Source organism: Dromiciops gliroides, chromosome 2, assembly GCF_019393635.1.
Source record: "Dromiciops gliroides isolate mDroGli1 chromosome 2, mDroGli1.pri, whole genome shotgun sequence".
In the NCBI taxonomy this organism is placed as follows: Eukaryota; Metazoa; Chordata; class Mammalia; order Microbiotheria; family Microbiotheriidae; genus Dromiciops; species Dromiciops gliroides.
Window position 1 is genome coordinate 216,314,057 of NC_057862.1, and position 16,507 is coordinate 216,330,563.

A 16,507-nucleotide genomic window follows, 5' to 3' on the forward strand; every position below is an offset into this window, starting at 1 on the left:
CAGGAAAGGATGGATCTTGCCTGTGTCTGAAGTCTGGCTACATTTTGCTTATTATTTTTTTTAACCATTATCCTTTGATGTGAAAATAGCCAGAAAGATTTTTATAGGTATGGGAGTAGATTACAAACCACTGTGAAAAATGAAATGCTTTTGAAATGTTAATAGCCACTCACTTTTCCAAAGTATAGGAAAAAATGCATTTCCTCGGAGTCCAAGTGCCTTTCTATAGTATCAGTGATATAAGAAATTATATTTCAATTACTAGCATTTTCAGCATGTTATTGGGTATTAACAGTACATAAGATGCTGTATATTTGAAGAAGACGCTCTGTTCTCTGTAGTAAGACCTCTAAAGTATTTTCCGAAGGAAATGATATGATCCATACTGAATAAAACAAGGGTCTTTCAATAGTACAAAACACACTACATGAAGCAAGGGAAAAGCATATTGAAACATGTTACCTTTCTTTCTTTCTTTCTTAAGTGTAGTTTTTTTACTCTTTTTCTTAGTTTATAGTATAAAACAAGTATTTCCATAACCCAGTATAATAAAAAAGATAACTGCACATGAAATTGCCAATCTATTATGTATAACTTACTATTTCTTTCTTTCTTTCTTTTTTTTTGTGGGGCAACAAGGGTTAAGTGACTTGCCCAGGGTCACACAGTATTCCTTTTAAATATAATAAAGTTATCATGTAAATTCTTTTTTCCCCCCTTCCATCACCACCCCCCAACTCTAGAAATGGCTACCATTAGACACAAATAGGTATATATGTAAAATTATTCTATACATACTTCTATTTATCAGATAGTATCTTTCTTCATGTGTCTTTTATAGTTAATTTGAGTATAATGAAACATACTACCTACTTTCTGACAGGTGATGGATTCAGGATGCAGAATGAGACACCTATTTTTTGGACATGGCCAAAGCAGAGAATTTATTTTGCTTGACTATGCATACTGGTTACAAGGTTTTCCCCCGCCTTTTCCAATGAAAAGAAGATGTTAGGTTGAAGGGAGAGAAAATAGATTTTGGTTAATTGGGAGAAAATTAATTTTTAAAAATCTGAATGGATCACCCTTTGCGACATCCGTCTTCTAGGCCTTTTCTATGACTGGGGTTAGATAAGATCCATAGGAGGGAGATCAAGATAAGGTACCCAGGAAACCATAGGAAGTTACAAAAGTATCATGCCTAGATGGTGTGGAACCTAAAATAAGTCACTGTGCACCCTGCTAACCTCTACCCTCAATACTTTTATATCAGGTTAAGAAGGAACATCAAGGAAAACCTTGAATGGGTAAGAGTCATATAAAGACAACCTTAGAAGTCATCTAGAACCAATGCCTTTGTTTTATAGTTGAGGAAAATCTAAGCCTAGAGAACTTAAATGACTCGTTCAAGATCATACATCTAGAAAGTAACAAAGTCAGAACTTAAACCCAAGACCTCTATCCCTTTCTCATCATTCCAGTTTCTTTCACACCATATGGCCTGAAGTGAATCAATCTACTGCTCTTTCTCTTACTACAGAGATACCATAAAAACTCATTCTCTAGGGGTGTCACATGTAATTTGTTTTTTTGTGTTGGGGGCATACACACATGCATACTTTTCATTAATCGAAGTCTCACCTTTACTATCATAAATTTCTGGAGGCAAATCATAAGGCACAGGAAAAGAGGTCGCTGGTTCCTGGTTTTCTGAAAAGACTTTCCTCTTGACTTCGAAGGTATCCAGTCCCTGAAGAAACACAGCGAAATTACTAAGGCATCCAGAATTCTGGGAAAAGAGACGCTTTATGGAACAAATGTATCTTTTATGAAATTTACAATCCAATCCAAGTTAGTTCAAGGAAGTTAAAAAGCCCTGAGAAGCCAAATATTTTCCCTTCCATCCCCACCCAAATCATCTTTTCTATTTTTTAATCTAAAACATTACCTAAAAGGAAGAGAGGTTCAAGCATGAAGAAATCTAAAAGCAGATAATGCCTGTACAAATTTCATAGAAAATGGAACCAATTTTAGGCATCACAACGCATTTTCACCATAATCCCACATAAAGTCTGTAGGGAGCTCACAAAATTCACTGTGTAAAAACACCTCTAAGTATATTATTACCAATTTTCCAGACAGGTGCTGTCATAGTAATAGGCTACTTGGAGTAGAATAAAGTGAAGGATATGACAGCAGAAGTCCCAGCAGAGGCAGCAAGAGCCTGGGCTTGGGAGATGGCAGTAGGGAATAGGAAGGAGAGAAGAGAAACAAGAGATCATGAAGAAAGGGGCCAGAGAGTGTCCCACTTCCTGCATTCACTAGAGATGGGCTCTATGATATAAGTTCTTTAGTTTTGAGTTAGAGGAGACTCCACATTATTTTTTGTTTTGTTTTGTTTTTTGCAGGCAATGGGGGGTTAAGTGACTTGCCCAGGGTCACACAGCTAGTAAGTGTCAAGTGTCTGAGGCCAGATCCAAACCCAGGAACTCCTGAATCCAGGGCCGGTGCTTTAACCACTGCACCATCTAGCTGCCCCAAGAGTCCACATTATTTAGTTGAACATCCTCATTCTGTGGATGAGGAAAAAGAAGTTGACACAGGTGATGGGAACTATCTGGGGGCCAAACAGGTAAGAAGGTCATCCAGTTTTCCTGACTAAATTCAGTGGGGTACTGAGGATGAGGGGAGGGTTAAAGAAGATGCTGAGGTTCTGAGATAGGATGATTAGGAGTAAAGTAGCACAGCTGACACCAGGCTCTTCACAACTGACTTGACTATTTTTTTTTTTAGAGGGCACCATGAAGAGGAAGCCTGATAATGTTCAAGGATTATACAAAGAGAAGCACACAGAATTGAGCCAAAACTAGACTAGACTTTTAAATCAGGGTTACCCTTTTAGGAAAGGGGAAGTTTAGACAGGCAGCTGGAAAACAGGTGGCCAAAAGAATCTTAATTAGATTTGCTATGTCATTTGTTTATTATCCAAGAGAAATTGTCTTTGATGACACAGCATGGTCTTATGTAGCATCAAAAAGCTAGGTTTGAAAGCAGCTAGGTGGCACAGTAGGTTGAGTGAAGGAAGAAGACCTGAGTTCAAATCCCACCTCTGACATTTACTAGCTGTGACCCTGGACAAGTCACTTTAGCTCTATTTGCCTCAGTTTCCTCAACTGTAAAATGGGGATAATATTAGCACCAACCTGAGAGCTGCTGTGAGGATCAAATGAGATAATTATGATGTGTTTAAACATGTAAGTGATATGTTAGGTATTAATATTAATAAATGGCCTCAAAGATACCTTCTAGCTCTAAATTCAGAATCTAATGTTGCTGTTTTGTATTTGTACCCATGAAGAAGTACACGATGAGTGACCAGATCATTTTGAAAGCATTCCTCTTAAGTAGGAATGTTTTTTAACTCTTAGTATGTATGTCCAGAGCTACTAAAAAGTTCTTTGAGTTCTTGTGGACATTATGCCTTCTTTTTCCAAAAATGATTCTTTAATGTTCTTTTAAAAAAAATTCAATTCCAAATTTTCTCCCCCCACCCCGGCTTCAGATCATTCCTGATTCATTGAGAAGATAAGCAATGATACCCATTACACATGTGAAATCATGCAAACTATATTTCCATATTAGCCACGTTGCAAAAAAAAAGCAAGAAAAATAGAGTGAAAAAATGTTTCAATCTACATTGAGCTCATCAGTTCTCTGAAAGTGGTTAGTATTTTTCATCAGGAGTTCTTTGGAAGTGTCTTAGATCACATTAACAGAGTAGTTAAGTCTTTCAGAGTTGATTATCATTACAATATTTCTACTAATGTATATAGTGTTTTTCCTCGTTCTGTTCACTTCACATCAGTTCATATAAATCTTCCTAGGTTTTTCTGAACCCAGCTCCTTTACCATGTTTGTATTCCATCAAGCATATACCATAATTTGTTTAGCCATTCCCCAACAGATGGACACCCTCTCAATTTCCAATCCTTTGCCATCACAAAGAACAACTGCTACAAAGATTTTTGTACATAGGGGTCTTTTTTCCTTTTTCTTGGATTCTCTCTGGAGAATAGTAGTGATATTGCTGGTTCAAAAGGTATGCAGAGGGGCAGCTAGGTGGTGCAGTGGATAATGCAATGGCCGTGGATTCAGGAGGACCTGAGTTCAAATCCAGCCTCAGACAATTGACACTAGCTGTGTGACCCTGGGCAAGTCACTTAACCCCAACTGCCTTACCAAAAAAAAAAAAAAAAAAGGTATGCAGAGTATTATGACTTTTTAAAAAGAAAGTTGATAATCCTGTGGAAAGTACCATAAAATTGTCTAAAAGGCAACAATACTAGAGATTTCTTTTAAAAAATTTTTCACTTATTTAGAATTTTATTTTTCACCAATTACATGTATAAACAATTTTTAACCTCTTAAATTAATTTAAAACTTTGTGGTCCAAAAACAAAACAAAACAAAAAAACACTCTCTGGTCCAAATTCTCTTTTTTCCTTCCCCTCCCCCCTTAAGAAGGCAAGCTATTCAATATAAGTTATACAAGTGTAGTGATGCAAAACATTTCCACATTACACAGACCCCCCCCCCAAAAAAACCTCAAGAAAAATAAACTAAAAAAATTATGCTTCAATATGTATTCAGACACCATCAGTTCTTTCTCTGGGTATGGATAACATTTTTCATCATAAGTCCTTCAGAGTTCTCTTGGATCATTGTATAGCTGAGAACAGCAAAGTCATTCGCAGATGATCATCTTACAATATTGCTGTTACTTTGTATACAGTACATCATACTTTGTATCAGCTCATGTAAGTCTTCCCAGGTTTTTCTGAGTGCATACTGCTCATCATTTCTTATAGCACAATAGTGTTCCATCATAATCACATCCCACAGTTTGTTCAGCCATTCCCCAATTGATGGGCATCCCCTCAATTTCTAACTCTTTGCACCAGAAAAGAGCTGCCATAACTATTTTTTTTGTACATTTAAGTCCTTTAATCTTTTGGGTTTTTTAAATCTCTTTTTGGATACCGACCTAGTAGTAGCTACTAGGTCAAAGAGTATGCACGGGGCAGCTAGATGGCGCAGTGGATAGAGCACCAGCCCTGGAGTCAGGAGGACCTGAGGTCAAATCCAACCTCAGACACTCGACACTTACTAGCTGTGTGTCCCTGGGCAAGTCACTTAACCCCAATTGCCTCACCAAAAAAACAAAAACAAAGAGTATGCATGACTTTATAGCCCTTTAGCCAAATTTCCAAATTGCTCTACAGAATGTTTGAATCAGTTTACAACTCCACCAACAGTGCATTAATGTCTCATTTCCCCCATATCCCCTACCACATTTGTCATTTTCCTCTGTTGCCTATCATCCAATCCAATAAGTATGAGGTAGTACCTCCGAATTGTTTTGACTTGCATCTTTCTAATCAATAAATCCTGGAGACTTCTGCAGTGGGATCATGGCAGAAAGTAGAACCCACATATGGGGCTAATTCTCACTTCACTTTAGTTCATGAGAACTAAAGAATCAAGGAGGACAATGATTGTCAACACAGCGATTTCTACCCCTGTGACTGGCACAGGGTGAGCCCATAAATAGTTGCTAAATGAGTGAGTGAATCAATGAATGGAACAGCTACATTTTATATTACACAGAGCATTTCTGGGTGGTTCTGTGAGGAAGGTAATCGGGGAAATTAAGTTTCCAACAATCATTCAAAGCCTGACATTGGTGTAATATCCTTAAATCTACCTGGTTCTGCTCCTTCTCTCTAATACCCTACCTTTCACATTCAGCACAGACATATTCTGGTTCACAGGGCTAAAAGGGTCATTCAAGACCCTCTAGGGTAATAATTTCATTTTATAGAGGAGGAAACTGAGGCACTAAGAGGTTAAATGACTTGCCCAAAGTTACAACAAGAGACTTTGGAGGAGTTTCAATGACCTTACAGAGTTGGAATTAGACATGATTTGATTCAAGCCCTCTTATTTTAAAAATGAAGGACACAAGGATTTATTACGTACCTGTTAGGGACAGCTAGGTTGTGAAGTTGGTAGAGCCCTGGGCCTGAAGTCAAGAAGACCTGAATTCAAGTTTAGCCTCAGAAACCCTGGGCAAGTTACTTTACCCTCCTTTTGCCTCAGTCTCCCTATCTGTAAAATGGGGATAATAATCGCATCTATATCTCCAAGGGTTGTTATGAGGATCAAATGAGATAATAGTTATAAGGGTGATTAGCCCAGTGCCTGGCACACAGTAAGGACTAAATAAATGTTTAAAAAACAAATCCTATCTCAATTTTTTTCATAAGTAAAATGGGGATAATAACAGTACCTACCTACCAGGGTTGTTGACAGGATCAAATGAGATAATATCTGTAAAGTACTGGCACATATTAAGTTCTATATATGTGTTAGCTGCTATCGTCATCATCATCATCGTCGTCATTGCCATCATCATCTACTATGTGCTAGGGAGTGAACTAAGTGCTTGTCAAATATGATCTCATTTGACCCTTAACATGCCCATTTCACAGCTGAAGAAACTGAGGCAGGTAGAGGCTAAGTGACTTGCCCTGGGCCACCCAGATAGTGTCTGTGGTAGCACTTGAACTCAGGTCCTCCTAACACTCTACCCATTTCACCACATAGCAACTTGTCGGAGGAGGTAAGTTAACAGAGCTGGCATTCAAATTCAGGAGTCCTGATTTAGTGCTCATCTTATTAACAGGGTTAAGAAATCCCGCCCCCCCGCCCCGACGATGCTCTATCTCTTGTGAGATAGAGGACCCATAAAAGGATCTGAAAAATGCTATGGGCAAATGAGGTCAGTATGAGAAAAAAATGTGCAACACATTAAAACTTGAAACATTTGAGAAGAGAAACAGACTGAAGATTAATGGCCATCACAGTCACTGTTAAATACAAGCCCTTTTCTTCTTCCCCTTCTTTAGTCACCATGGATAAATTCTCTTAGCTTCTTAAGCTCACTATGATTCACTTGACGCCCCATCTGCCTTCCTACACATCTCACCATGTGTTTCTGATTTGTTGTGTCTATCTGGCTTTGGAGTCACAGGATGGTTGGCTCCATCCAATTCTGACAAGAGTTAATGAGCATTTCTGTCCTTGGAGTGCCACTTTTTGTTCCAAATTCTAGAGTTTATCATAAAGGGGCTTCTTTGTCCTTCAATCTCTTTGTAAAAGAATTTCAGGCCTTCAGCTAATTATTCTTATTTATTTATCATCTGTGGTATTTCTGGGTATTTTTGAAACCAAAGGAGATGCTTCTATGCTGCAGATGCTTCTATGATAGAAAAGACAATGCAATGCATAAAACATCAGGTGAGAGGGAGGATCCATCTCGCAGCTCGGAAACGGCCAGCTTTCCCCTCTAATTGATTTGAGAGTCTTTTCAGCCCTGCACCTATCTGAGCTCCATACCAAGTTCCAGCACAAATCTCAAGCAGCATTCCACTTTTTGTGGTTATTGGGGAGGGGAGAGGGGTGGGCAGGAAGTGTATATTTATATTAGAAGCAAATTAAAGCAGTATGCTCTACATAGAAGCCTATATGCAGGTTAGGGTTTTTTGCCCTGAAAGAATGCTCAAAGAGCACTACTGAATCCTCAGAGAACACACTGTTCAAAGACGCAGCAGCTGACAAGGAAATTAAAACAATGGTAGTCATCAGCTTGCATAATAAGTTCCCATTTATGTGGTACATTATGGTTTCTAAAACACATTTTCACATCCATTTCACATCTCCCCTCACCTCAACTCTGCCTTCTTCCAAACTTTCCTATTATTGTTGAGGATACCATTATCTCCAAAACCTAGGTGTCACCCTCTACTCCTCACTTAAGCTCATCCCATGTATCCAAACTGTAACCAGGTCTAATCATTTCTACCCTCCCAACATTTTTTGTATATATCCCCTTATCTCCACAGTCACAACCACTGCCCTGGCAGAGGCCCTCATCCCTGCACTCATAGAGTAATACTACTGCAACAGCTTTCTGACTGTTCAGTCTCCAGACTCTCCCCACTCCAGTCCATCCTGAACTCATCTGCCAACGTGATCTTCCTAGGAATTGCAGGTCCAGCCATGTTGCTATTCAGTTGTTTTTCAGTCTTCTTTGTGACCCCAGTTGAGGTTTTCTTGACAAAGATATTGATGGAATGGTTTTGCCATTTCCTTCTCCAGCTCATTTTATAGATGAGGAAAATGAGGCAAACAGATTAAGAGACTTGCCCAAGGTCACCCAGCCAGTAAGGGTCTGAGGCCATATTCAAACTCAGGTCCTCCTAATTCTAGGTCCATCCACTGCCTAGCTAGCCTCATATTGGTAAGTGATTTACTTGAGATCATATGGCTAGTAAGGGGCAGAGGCAACTTTAGTAATCAGGTTGTTTCACTCCAAATCCAGGGTCTTTTCCACCCACTATCTCCTAATGCTATATAAAGAACAGCAACAGAGGTCCACCTCCAATATAGTTGACCTATACCTAATCTGATGGTCACAGATTGCTTTTTGGAGTTGCTTCATCCCATTCAAGAAGACTAATCCCCAAATTCCTGGAGTATTTGCCCATTCACTAGCACAGAAGGAACATTAGTTACAGGAAAGTTTTGTAGGTCAGCCATAGTATAAACAGGATACTCAAACAGCTGCTGTATGGTGAAATTAACCAAAGGCAGCTTTAAGCAGCTGTTGGAGGTCTCTTGGGGAAGGCTCGAGCAGACCACCGCAGATATGGAGCATGTGGCTGAACCCAGGGACCATGCCTTTTTATCACTGGCCTTTTTCCTGGTGATTGAAATGCCCTGATTGCTCCTGCCAGTCTGGGCAGATGCAACTAGTCGATTTCCCAAAGCCCCCTCTCCCAAGGGAATAAAGAAACGAGATAGCAAGATTAGGCATCTAATGAAGTCTAGCAAAACCCTAACAGCTTCTTGGGGGTGGGTAGGACCCAGTGCTTCCTGATAACACAGTGGTCATATCAAGATACAGATTTGAATACCAACTTGGTCTTTCTCCTACTAGCCCATCCTCTATCTAGGTACCATGCATGGAATACTCTCCCCCTAGGTCGGCCTCCTGACTAGTTTGCCTTCTTTCAAGTCTCAGCTATTATCATACCTTCTACAGGAAGTCTCCCCCACCCCCATTAAAACTTATTTGTCCTATCTTTTGTCTTAACAGGTTTTTTTTTTTTTTTTTTGCTGTTGTTTTGTTATTTTTCAGTTGTATCTGACTCTTCATGACCCCATTTGGGGTTTTCTTGGCAAAGATACTGGAGTGGTTTGCCATTTCCTTCTCCGGCTCATTTCATAGATGAGGGAACTGAGGCAAACAGTACTAAGTGATTTGCCTAGAGTCACACAGCTGGTAAGTATCTGAGGCTGTATTTGAACTCATAAAGATGAGTCTTCCTGATTCTAAGGCCAGTGCTCCATTCACTGCTCGTTTTAAATCGCCAGCTGTCTTAATATCCTAAAACTTCAAAGTTAATCCCTACTTAACAAAAAGTGTAATATGGGGGAAAACCCCACCGGATTTTGAATCAGATCTGGGTTCAAGTTATAGCTGAGTTATTATATGACTTTGTGTGAGCTAACCTTTCGGGGCCATAATTTCCTCATTTATAAAATTAGGGGTTTGGGCTAGACGATCTGTAGGATCTCTTCTAACTCTATAGCTATTACCTAATAATAAGTTGGGAATTACCTACAAGTGTTCTTTTCAATCAATCAGTCAATAAGCATTTATTAACCAGGGAACTGTTTGATAGGAGGTGGGGATACAAAGACAAAAGTGACAGTCCCTGAAACTCGGGGAATTTACAACTAGCTGAGGAGAACACCCACATTGTACATAGCAAACGATACAAAACATCGAAACAAAGTGATCCAGAGGGAAGGACACTGGCAGCTAGGGAGATGAGCAAAGGAATGAGTTTAGCCTTGAAGGAAATAAAGGGATTTTGAGAGCCAGAGGTGAGTAAAGAAGGCATTACAGCCTATGCAAAGACACAGGGAGGGGGACATCAGACCTGTGATTTAGAAAAATCACATTGGCAGCTGTATGGAGGATAACCAAGAATGGTGAATGACTTAACGAAAGGATCAGATTGGAAGGCAAAGGGTCCAGGTGAGAGATGGTTGTGGTATGAAAATAGATAAAGGGATAGATGGGAGAGACGCCAGGGGAAGCAGAACTGATGAGATTGGGCAACTTGATTAGATATGGGGGAAGAGTGAGAGTAAAGAGTGGTGGATAACAATGAGGTTGCAAACTTGGCTGTTAGGATGATGGGAGTCTTGGACAAAAATATGGAGAGGATTTAGGAGAAAATATAATGACATTTCTTTTGGCCATGTTGAGAATAGAAGTTAGTGACTCCAGTGCTTCTCTTAATGGAGAGGAGTGGGGGAGGAGATCTGCTGGTTCTAAGTCCCTACCATGTTGCTGACAGGAAGGCAGGCTGACACAATCCCTCTGAGTAACAAACTGGAGGCAGAAACATACCTGTACTCACCTGAAATATCAATGTTACCAAACCATGGTGAGTATACCTTCCTAATATTTCTTGTATTTTACCCCCTTCTCTCCTCTGACCCTGCAGTCATTTTGGTACAAGCTCTCATCACAAAACGCCTAGACTATTGCTTCATTGTCCTAAACTGTAAAAGCAGGTCTAGAGTCAAATGAAATGGCAAATGTAAAGCACTCTATGAATACCAAAGTCTCCAATTATGACTAATTATAATAATAATCAGTGTTGTTACTAACGTACTATATACTACATTTCTAATATCACCTATTATTAATACACAAAAAAGGGCAAAATAGATTTTGACATTAACTACACCTGCAACCAGAGGACCGTTGAGCTTTTGCTCAATGGAACAGCATGCCACTTTAACTTCCAAGTCTCACTTTATTTATTTGTAAAATGAAGTGGCTGGATTGGATGATTTCTTAGGTCTCTGACTTTATGTGATTCTAGGTGGGCTTATTCCATAAAATATGTGGTCTAGCATAAAGGACAATGAGTGTGAGAGTAAGAAAGGCCTGGGTTCAAGTCCCTGATTTGCCATTTACTAGCTAAGTGTTTGTGGAAAAATTATTAAAGGCTGCTGAGCCTCAGTTTCCATTTCCGAAGAATAGGGAATAGCTGTGACAATGAACTAAAGGAGATATGTAAAACCATTCCCTAAACTTTAAGATGTTTATGTAAGTTTGTTTTCTCTCATAATTCTCTCATATTCCCTTCTCTCATTCTCTGTCTCTCTTAAATTTTCTTTTTCTCTCCAATATTCTCTCACTCTCTCCCCCATATTCTTTCTTTCTTTCTTTTTTTTTTTTTTAAGTGAGGCAATTGGGGTTAAGTGACTTGCCCAGGGTCACACAGCTAGTAAATGTTAAGTGTCTGAGGCCGGATTTGAACTCAGGTCCTCCTGACTCCAGGGCCGGTGCTCTATCCACTGCCCCGCCCCCATATTCTTTCATTCCCTCTCTCCCTTATTCTCTTCTACTGTAATTCTCTCTCTCCTCCCTCCACATCCTCCTCTTTGTCCTTGAACTAAGAGTTTTGGAACATAGTATAGATGTATGCATATACACATATACATACACATATATGTATATTATACTACATATCTCCATTTTAAAAGGCTGTTAAGAAGACTAAATGCAATAATTTCAATGTTATACAAAATATAAATATGAATTATTATAAGCTTAAGGCTTAATTATTTTACTCGTTTAAAAGGAGCATAAAAAACAGGGGCAATTCAGGATATGTTTATCTTGGAACTTCCAGTCTTCCCAATCAACTACCAGAGGTCTTACATCTGGGGGGTGGTTCCCCAATCCAAGTAGGTAAACAATGTCATCCCTGTCTCCTGGCATGAACTGAGAAATACCTTGCAACCCTAAGAAATGTTGCATATCACTGACCCTGAGCATTCTGAGTACAGATTCTTATTCTCATAGCTGACGAGAATTTTTTTAAAGTTTCTGAGTTTCCTTAGAGGTGAAAGACTCGGCAACATTAAAGATTGAAATGTTCTAGATGCAAAAGGTCACCACAAACAAAATTTATAGCAAAAATATGTGTTCTGGAACGCCTCGTGATCGGGCAACTTAGCAGCACGAAGAACAAAAGTTGTAACACTGGTTTCTGGTAACTCAGAAATGTGAGTGTTATGCACATACAGTGCTCAAAGGCATGCTACATTTGAGTTCTTTTTAAAAAAATTCTCTTTCTCTTGTATTACATCAGTAAAGTAGTACCAGCAGAGATGATTTAGCTGATTTGGTAATTTAGGTTTAAGATATTAATTGACTGAAGTCTATTCATGACCAGGCCTGGAAGCACATGCCTGTAATTCCTGCTATTGGTTGAGGTTGATGGGCCCCTTGAGTTCAAGAGTTCTGAGCTAAAGAGGGCTTAAAGCCAATCCAGAGTCTGCATTAAATCCAACATTAATATGGTGAGCTCCCTGGAGTGGCAGGTCACCAGGCTGCCCATGGAGAGATGAACCAGCCCAAATTGGAAAAAAAAATGCTTAGGAAACATAAGGAGATTTAGTCTCAAAATAAAAATAAAAATCCTATAATGAAAGAAAGCCAAGTTGTCACTGTTGTTCAGTCATTTTTCAGTTGGGTCTGACCACATATGGGGTTTTCTTGACAAAGATACTGGAGTGGTTTGCCATTTCATTCTCCAGCTCATTTTACAGATGAGAAAACTGAGGCAAACAGGGTTAAGTGACTTGCCCAGGGTCACACAGCTAGTTTGTGCCTGAGGCCACATCTGAATTCAGGAAGATGAGTCTTCCTGACTCCAGGCCAGGGACTCTATCCACTGCATCATTTAGCAACAAAGAAATGCTACCACGATTTTGAGGGCAGAATGGGGAAGCAGAAAAGGCCAAGGCCTGTGCTTGAAGTTTAGAGCAAGATTTAGGATTTAGAGCAGTGTGGGTCCTAAGCTATCTAGTCCAATGGTTCTCAAACTTTTTGGTTTCAGGATCCCTTTACATTTTAAAAAATTACTGAGGGGGCAGCTAGGTGGTGCAGTGGATAGAGCACCAGCCCTGGATTCAGGAGGTCCTGAGTTCAAATCTGGCCTCAGACACTTGACACTTATTGGCTGTGTGACCCTAGGCAAGTCACTTAACCCCAATTGCCCTCCTCCAAATTACTGAGGAGCCCAAAGCACTTTTGTTCTTGAGATGAGATATATTGATATTTACCATATTAGAAAGTAAAACTGCTAAATCTTTAAAATTTTATTCATTTAAAAATAAATTCATTATGTATTAACAAATACTATTTTTAATGTTAATGTTTAATATTGGTGTTTAATGATAAATAATTATATTTTGGAAAACAAAAAATGTTTAAAAATTTTGCAAATCTGTTTAATATCTGAATTAATAAAAGAGGTTCTTATGTCTACATCTGCATTTAATTTGTTTTAATGCTGCATTGGTTGAAGATTATGAAGGAAATCTGGTCTCATACAGAAAAGTAATTGGAAAAGGAAGGAGAATTTTAGTTGCTTTTTCAGATAACTGTGGATATTCTTCTTTGATAATATACCAGAATTGTGCAAATGGTAGCTTTTTAAAGGTTACATATAATATGGAATTAGAAACCATATCAATGAACTTTGTATACTGTGTCACATACTCTGTTAAAATTCATTGGTCTCTTTTGCATTTTGAATGGATCTTTTACTCATACATGATTTTATTAACATCATGCATTGGTCCCTTGGAAAATATTGGTTCAATGAGTTATACAGAGCATCCAGATGTTGACACATTTCATTTGCAATATCAAAAAAAGCACATTCAGGGGGCAGCTAGGTGGTGCAGTGGATAGAGCACCGGCTCTGGAGTCAGGAGGATCCGAGTTCAAATCTGGCCTCAGACACTTAACACTTACTAGCTATGTGACCCTGGGCAAATCACTTAACCCCAATTACCTCACTAAAAAAAAAAAAAAAAGCACATTCACTAATATCACCACTAATCTCATCAGAAAAGTTCAGAAAAGTTCAAATCTCGGGAAACTCTCAAGCTCAAAATGCTGATACAAGTTTTCCAAAATTCTAATTTTCAATTGAGAAGTTCAATTTTATCACTGGCAATAAATCCTGTCAGTTCTTTTCCTTGAGGTGACAGGCTCACTTTGTTCACTCTCAAGAAAATATCTGCCAATTACTCAAGTAAGCATAGTTTGTCGATCAGTCTTTCAAGGAAAAGTGGTGTTTCATGAAAAAAGTGACTACTTCAGCTCACAACTTCACACAATTGTACAAGTGTTTGCCACAACAACCACCGTACTTGGGTATGTAGCTGGAAGACCTATATTGTCACAGAATTATTATATGTACTCAAGGTCAACATTTAATAAAACTAATAACATTTATTGTTTCACCAAGGACATTTTTTTTCTTTTTGCGGGGCAATGAGAGTTAAGTGACTTGCCCAGGGTCACACAGCTAGTATGTCAGGTGTCTAAGGCCGAATTTGAACTCAGGTCCTTCTGAATCTAGGGCCAGTGCACCACCTAGCTGCCCCCATCACCAAGGACATTCTCAAGCGAAATTGAATTCTTTTTTACTTCTGTGAGTCCCTGGTAGTAAAGAATGCAATTCCTAATAGTATAGTTTGTTGACACTAGTATGATATATGCTAAGACACCAGAAGTTTGAACCATTGCAGCATTTGCAAGATCAGTGCAAATGGCCACACAGTGGTTTCAGGATAAATCACAAAGTTCAAAACACCTATTCAACACTCTGAGTATTTATGTACCACTTGTGTTTGTTGCCAAGCATTCTCAGTAAAGAAGATTTTCAATGATCAGTTGGTGCTAATACTGGATGCATACAAGCAAAACAGCAAATCCAGTTACATCTACAGATTCATCCATTTTAAAGCAAAAGTACAATTCTGCTGAGAACTCAGTCTTCATGTAGTTTCTCTCTCTCTTTTTTTGCTTTGTTGTATTTTAATTGCTTTTTTAAACATTTCCCAATAACATTTATTATTATTATTATTTGCGGGGCAATGGGGGTTAAGTGACTTGCCCAGGGTCACACAGCTAGTGTCATGTGTCTGAGGCTGGATTTGAACTCAGGTACTCCTGAATCCAGGGCCAGTGCTTTATCCACTGTGACACCTAGCTGCCCCCCCAGTAACATTTTAACATTCACTTTTAAACATTTTGAGTTCCCAATTCTCTCCCACCCTCCAACCTCTCTTCCCTACCCTTTGAGAAGGTAAGCAATATGATACCCATTATACATGTGAAGTCATGTAAAATATATTTCCATATTAGTCATGTTGGAAAAAAATAAAAGAAAGAAAAATTGAAAAAATGATTTATTTTGCATTCAGTCTTCATGTCTACAGCTAAATCTTTAAGTCACAGGTCATGTAGCCTCTGGAAAACTACAGTATACTTGTGAGAGAATGAGAGTGCAAAAGGCAAATAATTTAGTATTATTATGAAAATAGTTTTGACCTCAAGGACCCCCATAAAGGGTCTTGGGTACTCCCAAGGATCCATGGACCATACTGACAACCAATAATCCAGTCCAACCTTTTTCATTTTACAGATGAAGACCTGGCTTAGTTCTACCACTTATTAATCATGTGGCCTTAGGAAGCACACTGCTTCCTCCTCTTGAACTATTTTCTCATCTGCAAAATGGGGTGAATATTTTCACTAATTAATTTCTCAGAACTGTTGTGAAGAAAGCACTGTGTAAATTGCAATGTGTTATGTAAATAGAGGATTTTTCCTCCCCCCCTCTTTAAATAAAGCTTTATACTATAAACAAGGATTAGATGTACGATCTCATATACTCTTCTTGCAGAAATAATAGTCAATTAAATTCTCCCAGTCTGAAATAAACATGTCCTAAATCCTACCACTGTCCTATAGGCATCTTAGGGAGATAAAAGAGGATAAAATGTGTTCTCGCAATTAAAAGAATTGAAAATCTACTTGACATGAGGCCAGAAGGGTGATTTCTATTAAAAAAGGTCTATATGATGGCTGGGAGCCTGCAAACTTAGGAGAAAAAAATGGTGATTTTTAACAAAACTGGAAAGTGGAATATTTGCCAAAGGAAAGAACAGTCTTTTTATTTCCTGATAGACAAATTGCTCTCTTGGCAAAAAAACCTCTCAGAGGCAATGTGAAGATTCTGGCAATGTTAAATATGAGAAAAGCCATCATTAAATGAAAAAAAATCTAAAAGTTGACATACAGATATGGAATCAAGATTTTTTAACTTCAATAACAGGCAAGGATTCATTATAACTAGGATAATTACTCACTGACTAAATTTACTAATGTCTCATTATAGAGGTTTCAAACTCACTGAGGGAACCAGATTAAAATGCTACTGGGAAATGTTTAATAAAATATACAAAAATACAACAGATAATGTGAATTTGT

At 38.6% G+C, this 16,507-nt stretch overlaps 1 protein-coding gene across 1 annotated transcript in view; it reads right to left on the bottom strand.

Moving 5' to 3' along the window:
* The window catches only part of TDP1 (tyrosyl-DNA phosphodiesterase 1), a 191,989-nt gene that overhangs the window by 36,821 nt on the left and 138,661 nt on the right, over positions 1-16,507 (bottom strand). Inside the window, 1 exon segment of the mRNA XM_043985761.1 lies at positions 1,642-1,750. Within this exon segment, the coding sequence (XP_043841696.1) occupies positions 1,642-1,750 (109 nt within the window).